Source organism: Microtus pennsylvanicus, chromosome 10 (assembly GCF_037038515.1).
Source record: "Microtus pennsylvanicus isolate mMicPen1 chromosome 10, mMicPen1.hap1, whole genome shotgun sequence".
NCBI classification, from domain to species: domain Eukaryota; kingdom Metazoa; phylum Chordata; class Mammalia; order Rodentia; family Cricetidae; genus Microtus; species Microtus pennsylvanicus.
In genome coordinates, this window is record NC_134588.1 from 37,905,957 (window position 1) to 37,923,252 (window position 17,296).

Sequence of the window (17,296 nt, forward strand, 5' to 3'; positions counted from 1 at the left end):
TAACGTACTCTGTTCAGGTATTTATTTGTCACATTGATAATTAAAATATAACATTCCTCTGTGTTCTCACTTACAGTCAAGAATTATGGCAATTATCTTCTATAGGCATTTTTTTTAATTTAAGGAACAGTGGAATGAGTTAAAAATTTACTTTGAAAAACTCTTTTCCTATTTCTAGTATATGACATTTACTCACGAATTCTTGAGTAAACAAAACAGTGTTTCAAAACAAAACAAAAAACCCTAAGAAGTATTAATAAAGTCTGCGAAAATAAAAATCTTAACGGCATATCTGTCCCAGAAAGCAAATTATAAACATTGCTTGGGCAAAGACTAAGTAAAGAGGGAAACTCCAAAGCAGTCTATAGAGAAGGAATCTGGAAACCAATGCTTTGTTTTCACATTTTACTGAGAGCTTCTGCAATAACAAATGAAGTCCAAAACCTGCTCAAAGCAGGGAATCTACTAAGAATGTCTTTCCTCTTACACCAGGACTCTATAAGGTTAAATTCATTGGAAGGCCAAGTTAGAAACAAACCCATCCTCCTATTTTCACTACCTCAAGCCTTTAATCCTAAATATCTCAAAACAGTATTGACATCTAGAACAACATTATGTGCATGTTCAAAACCTCAAATTGAGAACTTAAGTCATATACACTGATAATGCTCCAGGTGCTGACTTAGTTAATCCTTCCTGAAGTACTCCCACATTCACAAGCTCAATGCTTAATGGGGGAAAAAAATCGTTTGAGAAATAAAATATCCATAGGTTTAATATAAGTAGGATGGAGCAAAAGAGCTCCACATACAAATACAGCAGACAAATTATCAATGATCTTTAAATAATCACAGCAGATTTTCTTCAGATGACTGTCTCACTAGCACCTGACTCACCAAGAAAAGGAAAAGTGACAACTGACATCATCTTCAATGAAGGAAGAAGGAAAAAAAGGTACATTGTTTTCCAAAGAACATACCACCACACCTTGCGCTTAACTGCTGTTGTTGAGAACAGGAATTATCACTGGCTGGGTATTAAAGGCTGTCCTGCATGTTTTCATTCCCAGCAGTTACTGCCCAGGCCCAAATAGTTCCTTTAGAACTATGTATGGAAGAACAGTTAGGGACGTCAAGGGGTACCTTCTACATATATATTTTTTGAGTGTTCCCTTGTGCAAGCTCTCTCCTCTTAGAACTAACTCTGCCTTCTGGGAATTCCATCATGGCCAGAACAACACGTTCCATATAATCATACTACTGTAAATAACCGTGTAATCCCACTGACCTTCTCGCAATTAAGTTGACAGAAGTAACACATTTTTGACACTTGAATAATATTAGCTTCATTTTGTTAGAAGTTAGAATGTTAAACGTTTCTGTTTATCAGTGACGGACTACAAGATAGAAGAATCCTTAGTTTTATATAAAATGAAACAGGATCTATGCCAATTTGAACTATGGACAACAGCCAGTATTATAATTGTGTCAAGGAGGTTTCAATTATACATTAATTGCATGGTGAAGTCTCCAGCAGACTCAATCAGTAGGGAAGACATCAACTGCAATGAGTCATTAAACAATGAGGAAAATGTTTTTAATTTGAAAGAAAAAACATGGACACAATCTATCCTAAAACTGTGGTCCATTTAACTGGCTTCTTTGTAGTAAGGTTAATAAGAAAAGGAAAAGGTTCTTTTTTTTTTATTTCTTCAAACTATAAATATTAGACCTAACAGCATATTAAAATAAGGAGCTTTAAAAACTACTGAAATAAAAATACAAAGAGAAAATAAAAAATCCCAAGATCAAGTACAAGACAGCTTCATAGGAAATAAAATCTATACCTTAAACAAGGAATTTAAAGTTGAGATAAAACATACATTACTTTTGAACTCATAAAACACAACATACACATACACAACACACACATACATCAAATGCTGAATTTTAGGTCAAGTCTCTATTTTCCTATCCCCCTCCCTTATTTTTTTTTATTTACAATACCAAATGTTTAGATTAAGAGTGTATCTACAGTATTAGCTACAAAATATAACACAGGTCTCTGAAGAATCCAAAATTAGCTGAAAACTATATAAATACAAAAACAGAACTAAAGAGCGGCCAGGTGATATTTCACAGACTATCAATGATGGGAAGACTATAGTTTCGTATTAATTAGAAAGTGGAAAGGAAACATTCCTCCACAGGCTCCCTCTCCCATAATCAATTTCCTGAACACTTAGAACAAGGCCAATCATCTATTGACTAAATCTTCTCAAACCATAAGAAAAAGCTATCTTTCTTCCTTCAACTTGTTGTTTTAGATTATTTTTTCAAGGATGCAACGATGAAAAAGTAACAAATATAGAAAGTAATTTGTATGTACTTTTACAATTTTAATTATGTTATCAAATCTGTTGAAAGCTGGGTTAAAACAATATTATTTGTCCAGTTGTGCACTATTAAGATCTCATTAGGTGGCACATTCAATAAAAATACTAAAATTTAACTAAAAATATTTAATTCATTACTTATCTTTCCATACTTTCAATGAAAATGTTTATTGAAAAATATTATTCAAAAGCACTAAAAAATGTTAAGATAAAAATGATATGTGACTATCTGTGCATAGATCAGGCTCTTTGCATTACAAATGAGAGCTTTCAAATTGAAGGCATCTTAAACAAATAAATTAAATGTATAATAAACCTTGAAATCGACAAGAATTACCATTCAACTTCCTTTTGTAAGTAGTTTTAATTTACTTAAAAGCAATAAGACTTTCTGGAGAGGAAACTGCTTTTATCTTCTTCTTAAAAGGATTACAGCTATCAACAAAGTAGAAAACAAAAACATTCACATTCTTCTTTGAGGCATTAATTAGGTTGCTGAATAAAATATTTTCCAAGTTAGCACTAAAAACATTTAACAAGTAATTGTCAATATTTGCCCTTTCATATTAAAAATACAGTCATCAATATAGTACTGACTGCCTTTCTACAGGAGTTAGGTTTTTTTCTTGATGGTCATTGTCCAACTACAAGGGTCAGACTGAACTCAGTCTCTCCTTTAAAGAAAAAATTAAAGATTTCTAAAATTTTGAGTTTCGAGTGTGTGGGTATGAGTTCAAGTGTACACGTAGAGGAAAAGAGGAGGCTGGACTCCTGGAGCTGGACTTAAGAAGAGTTGTGAGCTGACAAACATGTGTGCTCAGAACCAACTTAGGTTCTCTGCAAGAACGGTACACACTCTTTAACCACAGAACCAGCTCTTTAACCCAACTTCTAAATCTAAACACTAGGTGTCTAAACTGTTCATGATTACTAAACTGTTAAGCAGAAGACCTGATTCTATTTTGTATTCTCTAAAACTAGCACTTTTAATCAAGTCAAATAGACTTTACTGTTGTTATGTAGCTCTGTAGTTTCTCACTCAAGAGTAAGAGTGGATCAAACTAGATGTATCTTATATCCTTTCTAGGTCACAAAATTGTAGAAAACAATGTTCTGGTATTTTCATTTAAAAAGCATTAAGAAAACCTACATCCTCACTTACACACCTAATATACACGAAGCGGTAGGAAAGGTGTTTAGTGGCTGATAACTTAATGAATTTGATTCTGAATCTACCAAGACAGGCTCATGTTTGTAAAATGTCACAAGACATTGTATTTTTCACTGTATTAACAATATACAATAAATATGAAACTGAAGCTGACTTTTAAATTAATCGTTGGAAGAAATTTTATCAGTTGTAAATAACGATTCCTGATAAATTACTATTACTAACATGTGGGCTTCCAGAAGACTAGACTTTTGATTTAGCTACAGTAACATTGGTATTAGTTATTACTTGAATGAATAAATTCAATAAACACAGCAACCTCACCAAAAAATTATCATTAACTTTTAATCTCTTAATTTAGGCACCAAACAGTACTGGTCAGATAAAAATTGTTATCTTCTATTACTAATGTATCCCAAAAAGAAGAATCTATTCATAGCTAAACTGAAATTTTTAATGATAGATTCTGCACTTTTTCCTCAGGCACAGTTCAAAAATATTGGTTCCTTAACTGATTACTGCACATCTGGAAGACTATTAACAGTATGTATATAACACATTAAATATAAAATATGTGCTACAAAATTCTAGTTCTAACAATGTGGTGTGTATCTTACAGTGTACAGTCCTCCTACTGTCAGCTGCTAGAATTCTAGTTCTAACAATGTGGTATATATCTTACAGTATACAGTCCTCCTACTGTCAGCTGCTAGAATTGCTAGACAACATATAAACTAGAAAAAAATGACAATCAATTAAGCGCAGAAATGTTGCCAGGAAAGGGTATATATTTTCTGTGGGTTAGATTTTATCATTTACACAATGGAGTATGACATGAATCTCAGAAGAAATAAACAAATGAGAAGATGAATTAGGAAAAAAGCTGTTTTCATTCAAATGGCAAGGAAATTTACCTATCTTAACCTGACTGAATAGTCAGGGTAGGTAAAAGGTTTATAGATAATTTGTCAGCTAAGGATCAACCCTAACACCACTACAAAGTTAAATTTATATTACTCTAATGAACCAAAAACCCTTAACTGAAGAACTCAATTCAATAACCAACTTAAGACTTTAGGTACTCTCAGAATACCTATTTTAAAAAAAAAACAATAGACATACACAATCACTCTAGAACGGCATGCTTTCAATCTAGAATTTCTCAAAGTCATGTTCAGATCATGAGGGGTTTTTTTTGTCTGTTTTAAAGACCAGGACTTCTGGGTAAGAGAGTAAACTTAATCTCCATGTGACCCATTAGACTTTTCATAGAGTCAGCACAAAAAAGAACATACTGTAGTCCAGACTAAAAGTACCTTAAGAAGATGGGAAGCATGCTGAAAAGAACTAAGCCAAACAGCTCCAATAGGGAGAGAAAGCAGAAACCCCATCTAAAAAAAAAAAAAAAAAAGCAGTGGAGACAGTAAAAGTACCCTGGCAGTTCAAACCTAAGGACAAGTCCAAGTCCTCACAAGTTTCAAGTCTAGCTGTGAGACAGTAACTCCTCTTCACAGCAAATCAGCATTAGAGAAAAATACCATTGTGCTATTCTACATGGTTCAGGAATAGCTGAGGCACCAACTTAAGAGAAATCCTATTATTAAAAATTGAGCCAGCAGTGGAGATAAGCAGCACTAAGGACAGGGAACATCCAAGAGTCATGGAGCCTAAATATACCATGCTACAACAGAGTGAGAGCCAGCACTAGGAAACAGCTGTGCTAGCGGAAAGACAGAATTCCACAAGCTAAAAAGTGCAGGAATAGAAGACTGGGCGCAGGCAGTTAAGTGTTTAACTCTTCCCTTGAAGGCGGGGAACCAACCAACCAAACTTATCCACTGAGAACCACACAGGAGACTGGGTCCTATGCTTCGGGCTCTGACCCACCTTGAGGACCAGCAGGTGGATCATCCTCTGGAGTCACCTATTTATTTACCCTCCACTGCTGCAAAGCCCAGGATCTCTTAAGTACACCCCTTCATTGGGCTGATTAATACTTAGGAAAAGTATAAAGTGTAGAATCAGATCCTCTGCCTTTACAGACAGATCTTAAGTGCTGTGGTTGCTTCCCCACTATTCCAACACATTTAGGAGCATCCTCCATATAGAGTTAGCAAGCCCCGGAGAGTATGATCTGGGAAGTCCCCTGGAGGGAGAAACAACTGGACCAGTCCACAGGTGACAAGATAAGTACGGCTAGCAGAGGGTCTTGGTACACAAAGAAGGGAAGCTACTCAAGTAAAGACAGATTTAGCAGACACTAGACGCATGAGCAATACATATAAATAACATAAACCACAGGAAAGTGGGTCTTTTTTTTTCATCTTTAACACTCCTCCTATACTTTTAAAACTCATAGTTTTATTTAGTATTCCCCTTCCTGTATTATCTAATATCACATTTGAACATTTTTTTAACGAGTATCCTTCTCTGTCAGCTAAAAATTTCTGTAACTGTCTCTAAAGCAGTGGTTCTCACCTTCCTAGTATTGTAACCCTTTAAGACAGTTATGGTGACCCGCCCCCCACAATATGAAGTTGCTACTTCATAACTGTAATGTCACTATTGTCATGAATTATAAGTAAATATTTGTATTTTCTGACGGTCTTAGGCTACCCCTCTGAAAGGGTCATTTGACCTGCGAAAAGGCAGCAACCCACAGGTTGAAACCACTGCTCTAAAGGATCCAAATAATGAAGATTACAATTTTGAAAACTTTCATTTCAGCATTCTGTTAGGCAAAACTGCTCTCTCCCAAAGTAAGTAATTTTTGATCAATAACAACCACACAATGAACCTTCCCTTTCTATCCTATCTCCATTCCTTTCTGTCACTCACTCATCCCCAGAAATACTTTCTACCTGGAACCACACCCCCAACCCAGGGGCCACACCTGGTTGTGACTCAGGTGATTTACACTATCCTTCCTGTCCTCCTCTACAATCTCTCCTTTTCACTCTCAGTGATATAGCTAGCAGCTTGCTTCCAGGAGGCTGCATTCCATGGGGACTGCCTATGGTGCAGACTCAGTTTGGCCCTTTACCACCTACCCTTTCGGCCTTCCATTCCAGCCATCTCCATCTGTTTATGTTACCCACCAATCCCCCCAGAAACATTTCTACCAAGGATCCCCAGTAGCCACACAGAGCTGGAACTCAGGTAGACTAGTCTCATCCCTGTCCTCCTTTATACTCTCTCCAGACATACTCTTAAGTCTTGGACTGCTTGCAAGAGATCCTCCTCAAACCCAACTCAATTCACTGGGGATTCCACCTGTAGATGCACCTGTAGATGTAGGTACCTATTCTAAGGAGGAGAGCAGCGGGCTGTGTCCCGCTGTCCAGCTAGCTTAAACTCCGAAATAACAACACATAAATTGTATTCATTTAAACACTGCCTGGCCCATTAGCTCTAGCCTCTTAGTGGCTAACTCTCATATCTTGATTAATCCATTTCTAATGATCTGTATGTCACCATGTGACTGTGGCTTACCGGAAGAGATCCAGCATGTCTGACCTGGCAGCTGGCTCCATGGTGGCTCTCTCTGACTCTGCTTTCTTCCTCCCAGAATTCTATTCTGTCTACTCCACCCACCTAATTTTTCTGCCCTATCGAAAGGCCAAGGCAGTCTCTTTATTTAACCAATGAAAGTAACACATAGACAGAAGACCCTTCTACACCAGGTATCCCTAGTCCTTTCATCTCTACATCTTCAGACTTACTTTTTGACCTTCTGCAACCTGCTTGTAGGATCCCCACACCTCTCACCACATCCCACTCCTGGGGACTCTCTTGCTGCCAACCCAATATCCCTAGCTCTTTCCCATAGCCCCTCCCGGCCTTTGCTCCATGCCATTTCCACTCCTTTATACCGACATGCAGGACTCTCTACCAGGGACCCCACAGCCACCACACTTGGCTAAGATCCAAGGACAATAGCAACCAAAGAATGGACCACGCATCCAACAGGACCAGATATCACTATCAAGAAACACTTCAAACATCAGAATTCCAGGTGCCTAGACACAAGCACAAAAAAATAAACATGAACAGCCGAGATCACATGCTTCCACCAGAAGTCATACTGCAGTAAGACCTGAAAAAATATAATATAATCACAAGATAAGGCTTTCAAAACAGGAAGTAAAAATGTGGTCAAGGTTCTTAAAAATATAAATAAATCCTTTAATAAAGTCTGTAAAAACAGTTGAACGAAATTATCAAAACAATCAAGTCAGAAAAGTAGAATTTAAGTAAGAAATAGAAATCAGTAAAGAAAACCCAAGTAGAAATAAAAGATTGAGGATGCTAAAGAAAAACCTCAGAGGTACATGTCATCAACAGATCATAAGAGATAGAAGAGGAAATATTGGGTCTTAAAGACAAGGTAGAAAAACATGTTTACCGCGGTCAAAGAAAATGTTAAATGGGGGGAAGAGAGGGCACAAAACGTTCATAAATCTAGGACACTATGAAAAGACCAAACCTATGAATTATGATTAACCTAAAGAGAAGCAACACAAGCCAAATGCACAGAAAATAGTTTTAACAAAAAATTTGCCCAAAATAACCAAGAATGTGCCTTTCAAGGTACAAGAACATATACAATATACAAAATACCAAAAAGGACAAGAAATTTCCTCACAACACATAATAAACAAAACACTAAATGTACAGACCATAGAAAGGATATTAAACGCTGCATGGTAAAAAGACTAATTAAATTAACATCTAATGACAGAATGTTAGAAAAACATCTTCCCAATGGAGATAATAAAAACCCAAAGTTTCAACAAATACAAGAACACTAAAATATCCTGTATCTTATTTGATGACCATTAATGAAAACTACCTACCAGCAACAACAAAAAATATACATACTCATGGAAACTGAACTCACTATGGAAAAAAAAATAAGACAAAAATCAAGAAGGTAATTAAATCTTTTTAATTGAATGAAAATTAAAACAGTATAGCAAAACTTATAGGACACAATGAAGACAGTTCTAAACATTAGTGCTTACATAAAAAAATGGAGAGATCTCATATTAGTAATTTAATGTTACATCTCAAAGCTCTAGAACAAGAAGAAATAACACACAAAATACAAACAGCAAGAAATAACCCAACTGAGGGCTGAAATCAGTGAAATAGAAACAAACAACAAGGAACTAAAGAAAGAGTTGGCACAACAAATATCAAAGAAATCTGCAGAATCCTAGAGGATATACTTTAAAAATCTGTACTCCACTGAACTGGAAAACCTAAAAAAAAAAAATGGATAAATTTCTACCAAAGTTAAATCAAGATCAAACTGCTAGAATGGTCAAGAACCTGAGACTGGTTAGATCTAATGCTACTATTCTGCTAAAAGGACAAAGCACTAATATGACTCTGTGGTGGTCTGAAAGAGAATGGCCCCCATAGGCTCCTATTTTTGAATGCTTGGTCTCCTATTATTAGAACTGTTTTAGAAAAATTAGAAATTTCGGCCTTATTGGAGGAGGTGTGTCACTGATAGTGGGATTTTTGAAGTTTCAAAAACCTATGTCAGTCTGGGTGGGTCACACTCTTCCTTTCTACCTACAATTTATGGGATGAGCTCTTAGCTATTACAGCTCCAGAGTCATGCTTGCCTGCCAGCCAACACCATGCTGTCAGCCATGATGATTTGAACCTGTAAGCAAGCTCCCAATTAAACACTTGCTTTAAAAGTTACCTTGGATATGGTATTTCAAAACAGGAACAGAGAAGCAACTAAGACAACTACTAATGATATTGTTATACCCGTAGAGCTGTGCCTCATTCAACATCACCAGAGACATTTCCTTTTGCAGTAAATGAGAACTGACCCATAACTGGACAATGTGCAGAGAGTGAGACTTTGGAACACTAAGTCATAATGGGATGTCTTTATCACACCTATCCCCTTAAAGTTCAGGGATGATATATGTGGAAGAAGGTGTGGAAAGATTACAAGAGCCTACTCAATGTGTGACTCCAAGGAAGTTGTCTTCCATATGCAACATTCCTGATACAATCTAAACTCACAGAGACCATTGCAGCAAACATAAAGTTTGTACCAGTTCAAGCCAAGTGTTGAGACTGGAAAGTGAACATGGGTTCCTACCCCTAAAAAAGACGCTATCTACAGCAATTGATACTTACTGGAAAAGGGAAAACTACTTCTATCCAATGGAGTCTTGCTGAGTATATTAACCACATCAGGATAGGCCCCATGCCAAGAACATGAATGGTATCAAGAACAGTATTTTTTGTACACTTTTTTTGGCTCATTTTGTTTTATTTAGGCATTCTGTCTTACTGGTCTTTTCCTTGTGTGTTCCAGTTTCCATTTCTATATGGGTTGTTGGTTTGTTTGAGACAGACAGACTGACTGACCCACCAAGTATTGGAGTAGGTAAGATGGTGGGCAGAATCTGGGAACGTTTGGGGAGAGGAAAAGCATAATCAAAATATACTATATGAAGCAAACTTTTTACAATAAAGAAAATGTACCATGGAAAGGTTTAGAGAGAAGAAAAGAAAGGGAAAATGATATAACTATACTATAATCTCAAAAAACAATTAAGATTACATAGCAAAGCCAACAGTGTCTCATAAAAAACAAGAGATTATTTTAAAAAAACAAATTTTAAGTGATCAGTGGTGGTGCACCCCTATAATCCTAGTACTTGAGAGGGAGATGTAGGCTCTCACTGTTCAAAGTCAGCCTGGTCTACAAAGACCGTTCCAGAACAGTCAGGGCTACATAGAGAAACCCTGTCTCGAAAAAACAACAACATAAAAATAAAAATATATAAAATAAAAAACCAACAACAACAAAATAAACATTATAAATTACTTACTTTAGATCCTGTAGAAGGTCTTTTGCATTAAGCATAGTTATTAAAGAAGTGGTAGCTGCAGGGATAATAATAATGGGCGTTCGTGATCCTGTAAAGAAAAAAATTTAAAGGTTAAAAAAATCATTATTATTAGTAAAAGAAATCACTTTCTGTATTATAATAATTTTTAAATTTATAAACTTAATTCTTTTGTGCTAAAATATTTTAAAATAAATTTAAAATTTTAATTTTCAATAATAGCAAAGATATTTATAGCCCATGTGGCTTATTTCTCACCAAGTAAAATACTAAGCAGATATACCCAAAATTGATGCACAAACATATGAGCCCTAATTCTGAAACCTAGCTCACCTACATTTACTTCCTAAAGTAAATAAAAGACACAATCATACCTTTCTTCTGATTTGGGGGCGGTCTCGCTTGAGAAACTGTAAACAGAAAAAAAAATGACAACTGCTATAAGACAAAACAAAATATTTCCAACTTACAAAGGAAGCTTAATACTGATATTCATATGACTGGTGGTAAAACACAAGCCATCCCACATTTTATGCTTTTTACAAATACTAAAATGCTGTGGCATTACACAATAATTTAGTATAAGAATAAAAGAATAACAGAGTATAAGAAAAGAATAAATACAGTATAATTAGTTAGTTCATGGATGCCTGGATCTCATTAACAAAGAAAATAGTTTTATAATACACTTCTATAAATGTAAAAGCAGAGTACTAAAAGAACATCCAAAACAGTAGATTCAGAGTAAGGAAACTGAGGAAAGAGAAAGAAGTTATTGGGGATTAAGATCTGAAATAATTTTTAAGTTCTTTTCTTTCTTTAAAATGTTTAAATTTTTGGTCACAGAAAGATCATTAAAAGCAGTGAGCCAACTGCTTTAAATATGCAGCAGTAAAGAACGTTCATATTTTACTATTTGCCTACACAACATCTTTTGAAATGCTTTTTTTTTCCTCTTTTTTTTTTTTTTGGTTTTTCAAGACAGGGTTTCTCTGTGTAACAGTCCTAGCTGTCCTGGAACTAGCTCTTGTAGACCAGACTGGACTCAAACTCACAGAGATTGGCCTGCCTCTGCCTCCTGAGTGCTGGGATTAAAGACGTGTGTCACCACCGCCTGGCCTGAAATGCTTATGTCACATGGAATCTAGATGGTTTAATTTAAAAAAAAAAATTGTATGATGCTATAATGAAGAACACGAGAGTAAGCACTTAACAAGACAATGGACCTTTACAGGAGAAAAAAAGAATAAACAGTAGCATTTAAAAATCAAATCATTTAGGAGAGTAGAACGATCTGATGATAGACCGAAGAATGTGGTAATATAATCTAAATACACTGCAATTACATGAGATCAATCTAGAAAGGGAAGGGAGGGGAGGGGAGGGGAGGGGAGGGGAGGGGAGGGGAGGGGAGGGGAGGGGAGGGGAGGGGAAGAGGTGCTAACACAAGTAAACTGGAAGTGAGCAGGGTCCCTAAGATGAAATGCAAAAGAAACTACCTGAAAAGTTTTTCTAGCCAATAGAGTTATTTTACATGGAAATGTGGTTAAGCAACTCCAAAAAATTAAACTAATAAATGGTGGACAGTAAGAAAAACATTCAAATTCAGTGGCAGTTTTCAGAAACAGTTGCAACCTGTAATGAATCTCAAGAGTCCAGAATACACTCCATTCCTTAGGAAGCAAGATGTTACATCCTAATGAATTCTTTATACTCTGCATATTTTGTTGTTACTACAGAATACACTGCATCATCTTTCTATCACTACCCAGACTGACTCACATATATACATTTGTAATCACTTTTTCCTCTTCATAAGGAAATACATAAGATTTCTTGACTCATTTCTAAGACCATGAATAAATCTGAGTAGCTAGACCATATTATTTGTTATATAATACATTCTTAAAAAACAGCATTTGGTGGAGGATAAATTGGTGATATTTTGAACAGAAATATAGGTACAAAAGAGAGAAAAGATGCTATGATAGGGAGATGAAAGAGGGAATCTATCTCAATGTCATTTCAGTCAGATTTCTTACTTTTCTACTAAGGAAATCTAGACCTAGACCCAAAAAAGTAAAGCAACATTTGCTAAAGTAAAGGCTCAGAAAACAAACTATGAGAAAAAAAAATTTTAAGAGCTCACACATGTACATAAAGTTTCAAAGTTTAGATAAAATAACTACCAAAGAAGTAGTAATAGGCTTCCTAGAAGTATCAAAACAGGGACATGGTGAAGCTCATGTGGATAAACCCGAGTAAACAAAAACTGGAGCAGGCACAGTAAGAATCCTGTGTGGTATGCTCATGAAGTTGCAGAATATTGTGAAAATGGTTACACAATCAAAAGTAACCTAGTTTCAATGTGATAATGATGTATTTTCCAGAACTAAAAAAAAAAAATCCTAAATTTCATATGGAAACATAAAAGATCTTGACTAGCCTGGTTTCAAAGCATAATACAAAGTCACAGTAACAGCAATGGTAAGGAAACCAATACAAAAACAGAATGAGGACAAAAGAAATAGAATGGAAGACTCAAGAAATAAATCCACACAGATATATCCATCTAATTTGACAAAAGATATAAAAAAAGCATACATTGGAGAAAATAAGCATCATAAAAAAAAATGGTATTGGGAAATAGCCAAATGCAGAAGAATGAAACCAGTTCCATCTTTCATACTATGGAGGGAGGGAGGGGAGGGGAGGGAGGGAGGGAGGGAGGGAGGGAGGGTAGGCAAGCAAAAAATTAACTAAAAATGAATAGAAGACCTTTAAGGGATGCAAAATTCTGAAAGTGCTACGTCACAATGAGTAAAATTTAAGAGCACAAGCACAGGAAGGATTTTTAAGGACCCCAGGCTCAAAAAATGATCCAAGCACTGGTAAATGAACTACATAAAATAAAAGGCTTGCAAAGTGTGAATGGCCTACAAGAGGGCAAACCTTGTCAGCTGCACACTGAACTATAAAGAGATAAAGAAACTAAACACACACACACACACACACACACACACACACACAAATATACACTAATCAATAAACAGGTATATTGAAATAAGATATTTCTCAAAGGTCTTAGTACAAATACCAAATAATGAAAAAAATTAAATCTCTTAGCACACAAGGAAATGCAAATAAAAACTACATTGTGATTCTCTATCACCTGTGAGAAATTTAACATTAAGAAAAACTACAGCCAGGGAAATGGCTCAATGGGTAAAGACATTTGCTGACAAGTGTGACAATTGAGTTCAGTTCCCAAGACACATGGTGGAAAGAGATTATACTCCTAAAAATTGCATTCTGATTTCTATATATGTGCCATGGTATAGAGGGTCCTCCCTCCCTCCCTCCCTCCCTCCCTCTCTCCCTCCCCCTCTCTCTCTCTCTCTCTCTCTCTGTTCCCCTTCCCCCTAGGTTTTTTTTTTTTTTAAAAGAAAACTATAGAAAATACTGGCAAGGACTTGATGGGGAAATGAAACACTTACACACTGAAGACAAGAATGTAATTTACGGTAGCCACTATGAAATTCCACATAGTGGTCCCTCAAAGAACACGAACAAAAAACTAACCACAAATACCACAAGATCATGCTAGGTGTACCTCTGTTTGGATACCAAAAACATACATAAAAAATCAGGTATGTTGAAGAGGTGAGTGAGTACCCACGCGACCACACAATCCCGAGAAACTGAGTACAGGCCCCCTCCAATTCCCTAAGCCTTTCTGGCCATCCAGCGGGGTGATTCCCGGCTGCTGGCTTTCTTTACCACATTCCAGCCTGACCCCAAGCACTCCTTTTCACCAACCCCACACCAGACAAAGGTCTGATCTCCAAAATATATAAAAACCCAAGAAACTAGACATTAAAATTCTAAATAACCCAATTAAGAAATGGAGTACTGAATGAACAGAGAATTCTGAACAGAAGAATTTCACATGGCCAACAGATACTTAAGGACATGTTCAACTTTCTTAGTTATCAGGGAAATGCAAATCAAAACTTTGAGATACCATCTTAACTTGTCAAAATGGCTAAAATCAAAAACACCTATGATAGCCTATGCTGGAGAGGATGTGGAGTAAGGGGAACACTCATCCATTGCTAGTGGGAATGTATACTTGTGCAACCACTTTGGAAATCAGTGTGGCAGTTTCTCAGAAAACTGGGAATCAACCTACCTCAGGATCCAGCAATACCACTCTTGGAAATATACCCAAGAGATGCCCAATCATAGTACAAAAGCATTTGTTCAACTATATTCATAGCAGCATTATTTGTAATAGCTAGAACCTGGAAACAACCTAGATATCCCTCAATGGAAGAATGGATAAAGAAAGTGTGGCACATATACACATTAGAGTACTACAGCAGTTAAAAAAAATGACATCTTGAATTCTGCATGAAAATGGATGGAAATAGAAAGCACTATCCTGAGTGAGATAACCCAGACCCAAAAATAAGAATATGGTATGTACTAACTCATTAGTGGATTCTAGCCATAAATAAAGGACATTGAGCCTATAGTTTGTAAACCTAGAGAACCTGAGTAATAAGGTGAACCCAAAGAAAAACATATATAGATCCTCCTGGAAATTGGAAGCAGATAAGATCACCCCAGGCAAAAGTTTGGAGCGTGGGGGTGAGGGTGGGGTAAGGGAAAGGGGAGAGGGGGAGAGAGAAGGAAGAAGGGGACGGTTGAGGAGAGCTTTGGGGAGTGGGATAGTTGAGATGGAGGAAGGACGGATATGGAAGCAGGGAAGAAGATATCTTAATTAAGGGAGGCATTGTGGAATTGGCAAGAGGCTTGACTCTAGAGAAGTTCCCAAGAGACCACAGGGATTTCCCCAGCTAGGACCCTGGGCAGTGGAGGAGAGGGTGCCTAAACTGGCCTTGTCCCTTAGTCAGACCAATGACTATCTTGAATATCATCATAGAACCTTCGTCTGGCGATGGACAGAGATAAAGAGACCTACAAGGGAGCACTGGACTGAGCTCCCAAGGTCCAGATGAAGAGCAGGAGGGAGAATATGAGCAAGGAAGTCAGGACCACAAGTGATGGAGGAAGGTCATTGGTTAATTAAATAAAGATAGGTTAGAACATAGGTGGGTGGAGTAAACAGAACAGAATGCTGGGAGGAAGAGGAAGTGAGCTCAGAGACGCCATGCTCCCCTCTCCCAGGCAGATGCACGCGATGAAGCAAGCCACCAGGTCAGACATGCTGAATCTTTCCCGGTAAGACCAGTGCTACACAGTTTATTAGAGATAGATTGATCGGGATATCAGAATTAGCCAGTAAGGGCTAGAGCTAATGGGCCAAGCAGTGCTTAAAAGAATACAGTTTGTGTGTTATTATATCTGGTGTAAAGCTAGCCCTGCGGGAGCCGGGCGGGATGAAAAGCAAGCCCGCAGCTCCTACTACACACCCCACCCACTGAGACAGTGTACCTGAACTAATGGGAGCTCACCAAATCCAGCTGGACTGGGACTGAGCAAGCATAAGATCAAACTGGACCCTCTGAATATGGCTCACAATTGAGGCAGACTGAAACATCAATGATAATGGCACTGGGATTTGTCTCTACTGCATGTACTGGCTTTTTGGATCCTATTCTATTTGGATGCACACTTTCCTAAGCCTGGATGTAGGGGGGGAGGGCCTTTGACTTCCCACAGGCCAGGGTACCCTGCCCTCTCTCAGAACTGGAGGTAGAGGGGAAAGGGTGAGTGGGGGAGCTGGAAGGAAGTGGAAGGAGGGGAGGAAGCGGAAATTTTGAATGGTGTTATTTGTAAAGTAATAAAAATATCAAAAAAAATAAACAATGAAAAAAATCAGGTATATTTTATGTAGTAACTATAACAACCCTGGAGTTCAGTTAAGGTTTGCCCAGTCTCCGTTTCCTCAACTGCAGAACAGAGATAACTCTACATCCTATTAAGCATCATGAATGATTTAAAAATAATGTATTTATATATTCCAAGTCCTTAACCAGATGTAGCATGTATTTATGTCACTAACTGAGCCCTGCTGCTGCTGCTGCTGCTATTAAAGCAATGCAATCACTGCTAATATGCCAGTGAATAAAAGATAAAGGAAATACTATTAATGCTCCTTTGCTTCATTACAAATTATTGAATTCTTTATATTAAAAGTATTGCTCGCAACTTCTGTACAAGACATTGCACATAGTCACTGAACAGCAGCAGTAAGATTTGCTTTCACGGAGATTTCAGCTGCATGGGTGAGCTAATACAGAAACAAATACAGAAAAACACTGAAGAGGTTGGGGATATACCTTATTGGTAAAGTACTTGCCTAACTGCACAAGACACTGATTCAATCTCCTACACACAAACAAGACTGAATGAAAAAGGTACATATAATTGAAAGATGTATGAATAAAAGGGAAACTGTCATTTAAAGAAAATACTTAGAAAATGCCTAAAAGGAAGTGGCATTTAAACTGAAATGTGAAGAATGAAAAGGAGCCAACTTGCAAAGCACAAGTGGATGAACTGGATGTTTGCAAGTGCCAAAGCAGATGTGTGAACCTCAGGGAAGAATGTCAAGACTGAGGCCACATGCATGCATGCATGTGCACGTGAGGCAAGGGGGTTCAATAGTGATTTTTATGCAATGCTAAGTTCCTGTTTGTTTATTTCATTTGTGTGGGGGAGGCTAACTATGTTGTCCAGGTTGGTCTTGAACTAAACTTCTGGATTGATCTGATCTTCCCAATTCTAACTAGCAGGGACTACAGACATGTGCTACCAATCATTCTGACAACATGCTACTATGACAGAGGTGGCACGGAATCTCAAGTTTTGATT

General features: G+C 37.1%; 1 protein-coding gene across 1 annotated transcript in view; it reads right to left on the reverse strand.

Moving 5' to 3' along the window:
• Cdc73 (cell division cycle 73) overlaps nucleotides 1-17,296 on the reverse strand; it is a 114,823-nt gene that overhangs the window by 16,867 nt on the left and 80,660 nt on the right. The window contains exons 12-13 of the mRNA XM_075988163.1: nucleotides 10,828-10,863; nucleotides 10,436-10,523 (exon numbers count right to left, since the gene is read on the reverse strand). Of these exons, the coding sequence (XP_075844278.1) occupies nucleotides 10,436-10,523; nucleotides 10,828-10,863 (124 nt within the window). The remainder of the gene's footprint in view (nucleotides 1-10,435; nucleotides 10,524-10,827; nucleotides 10,864-17,296) is intronic.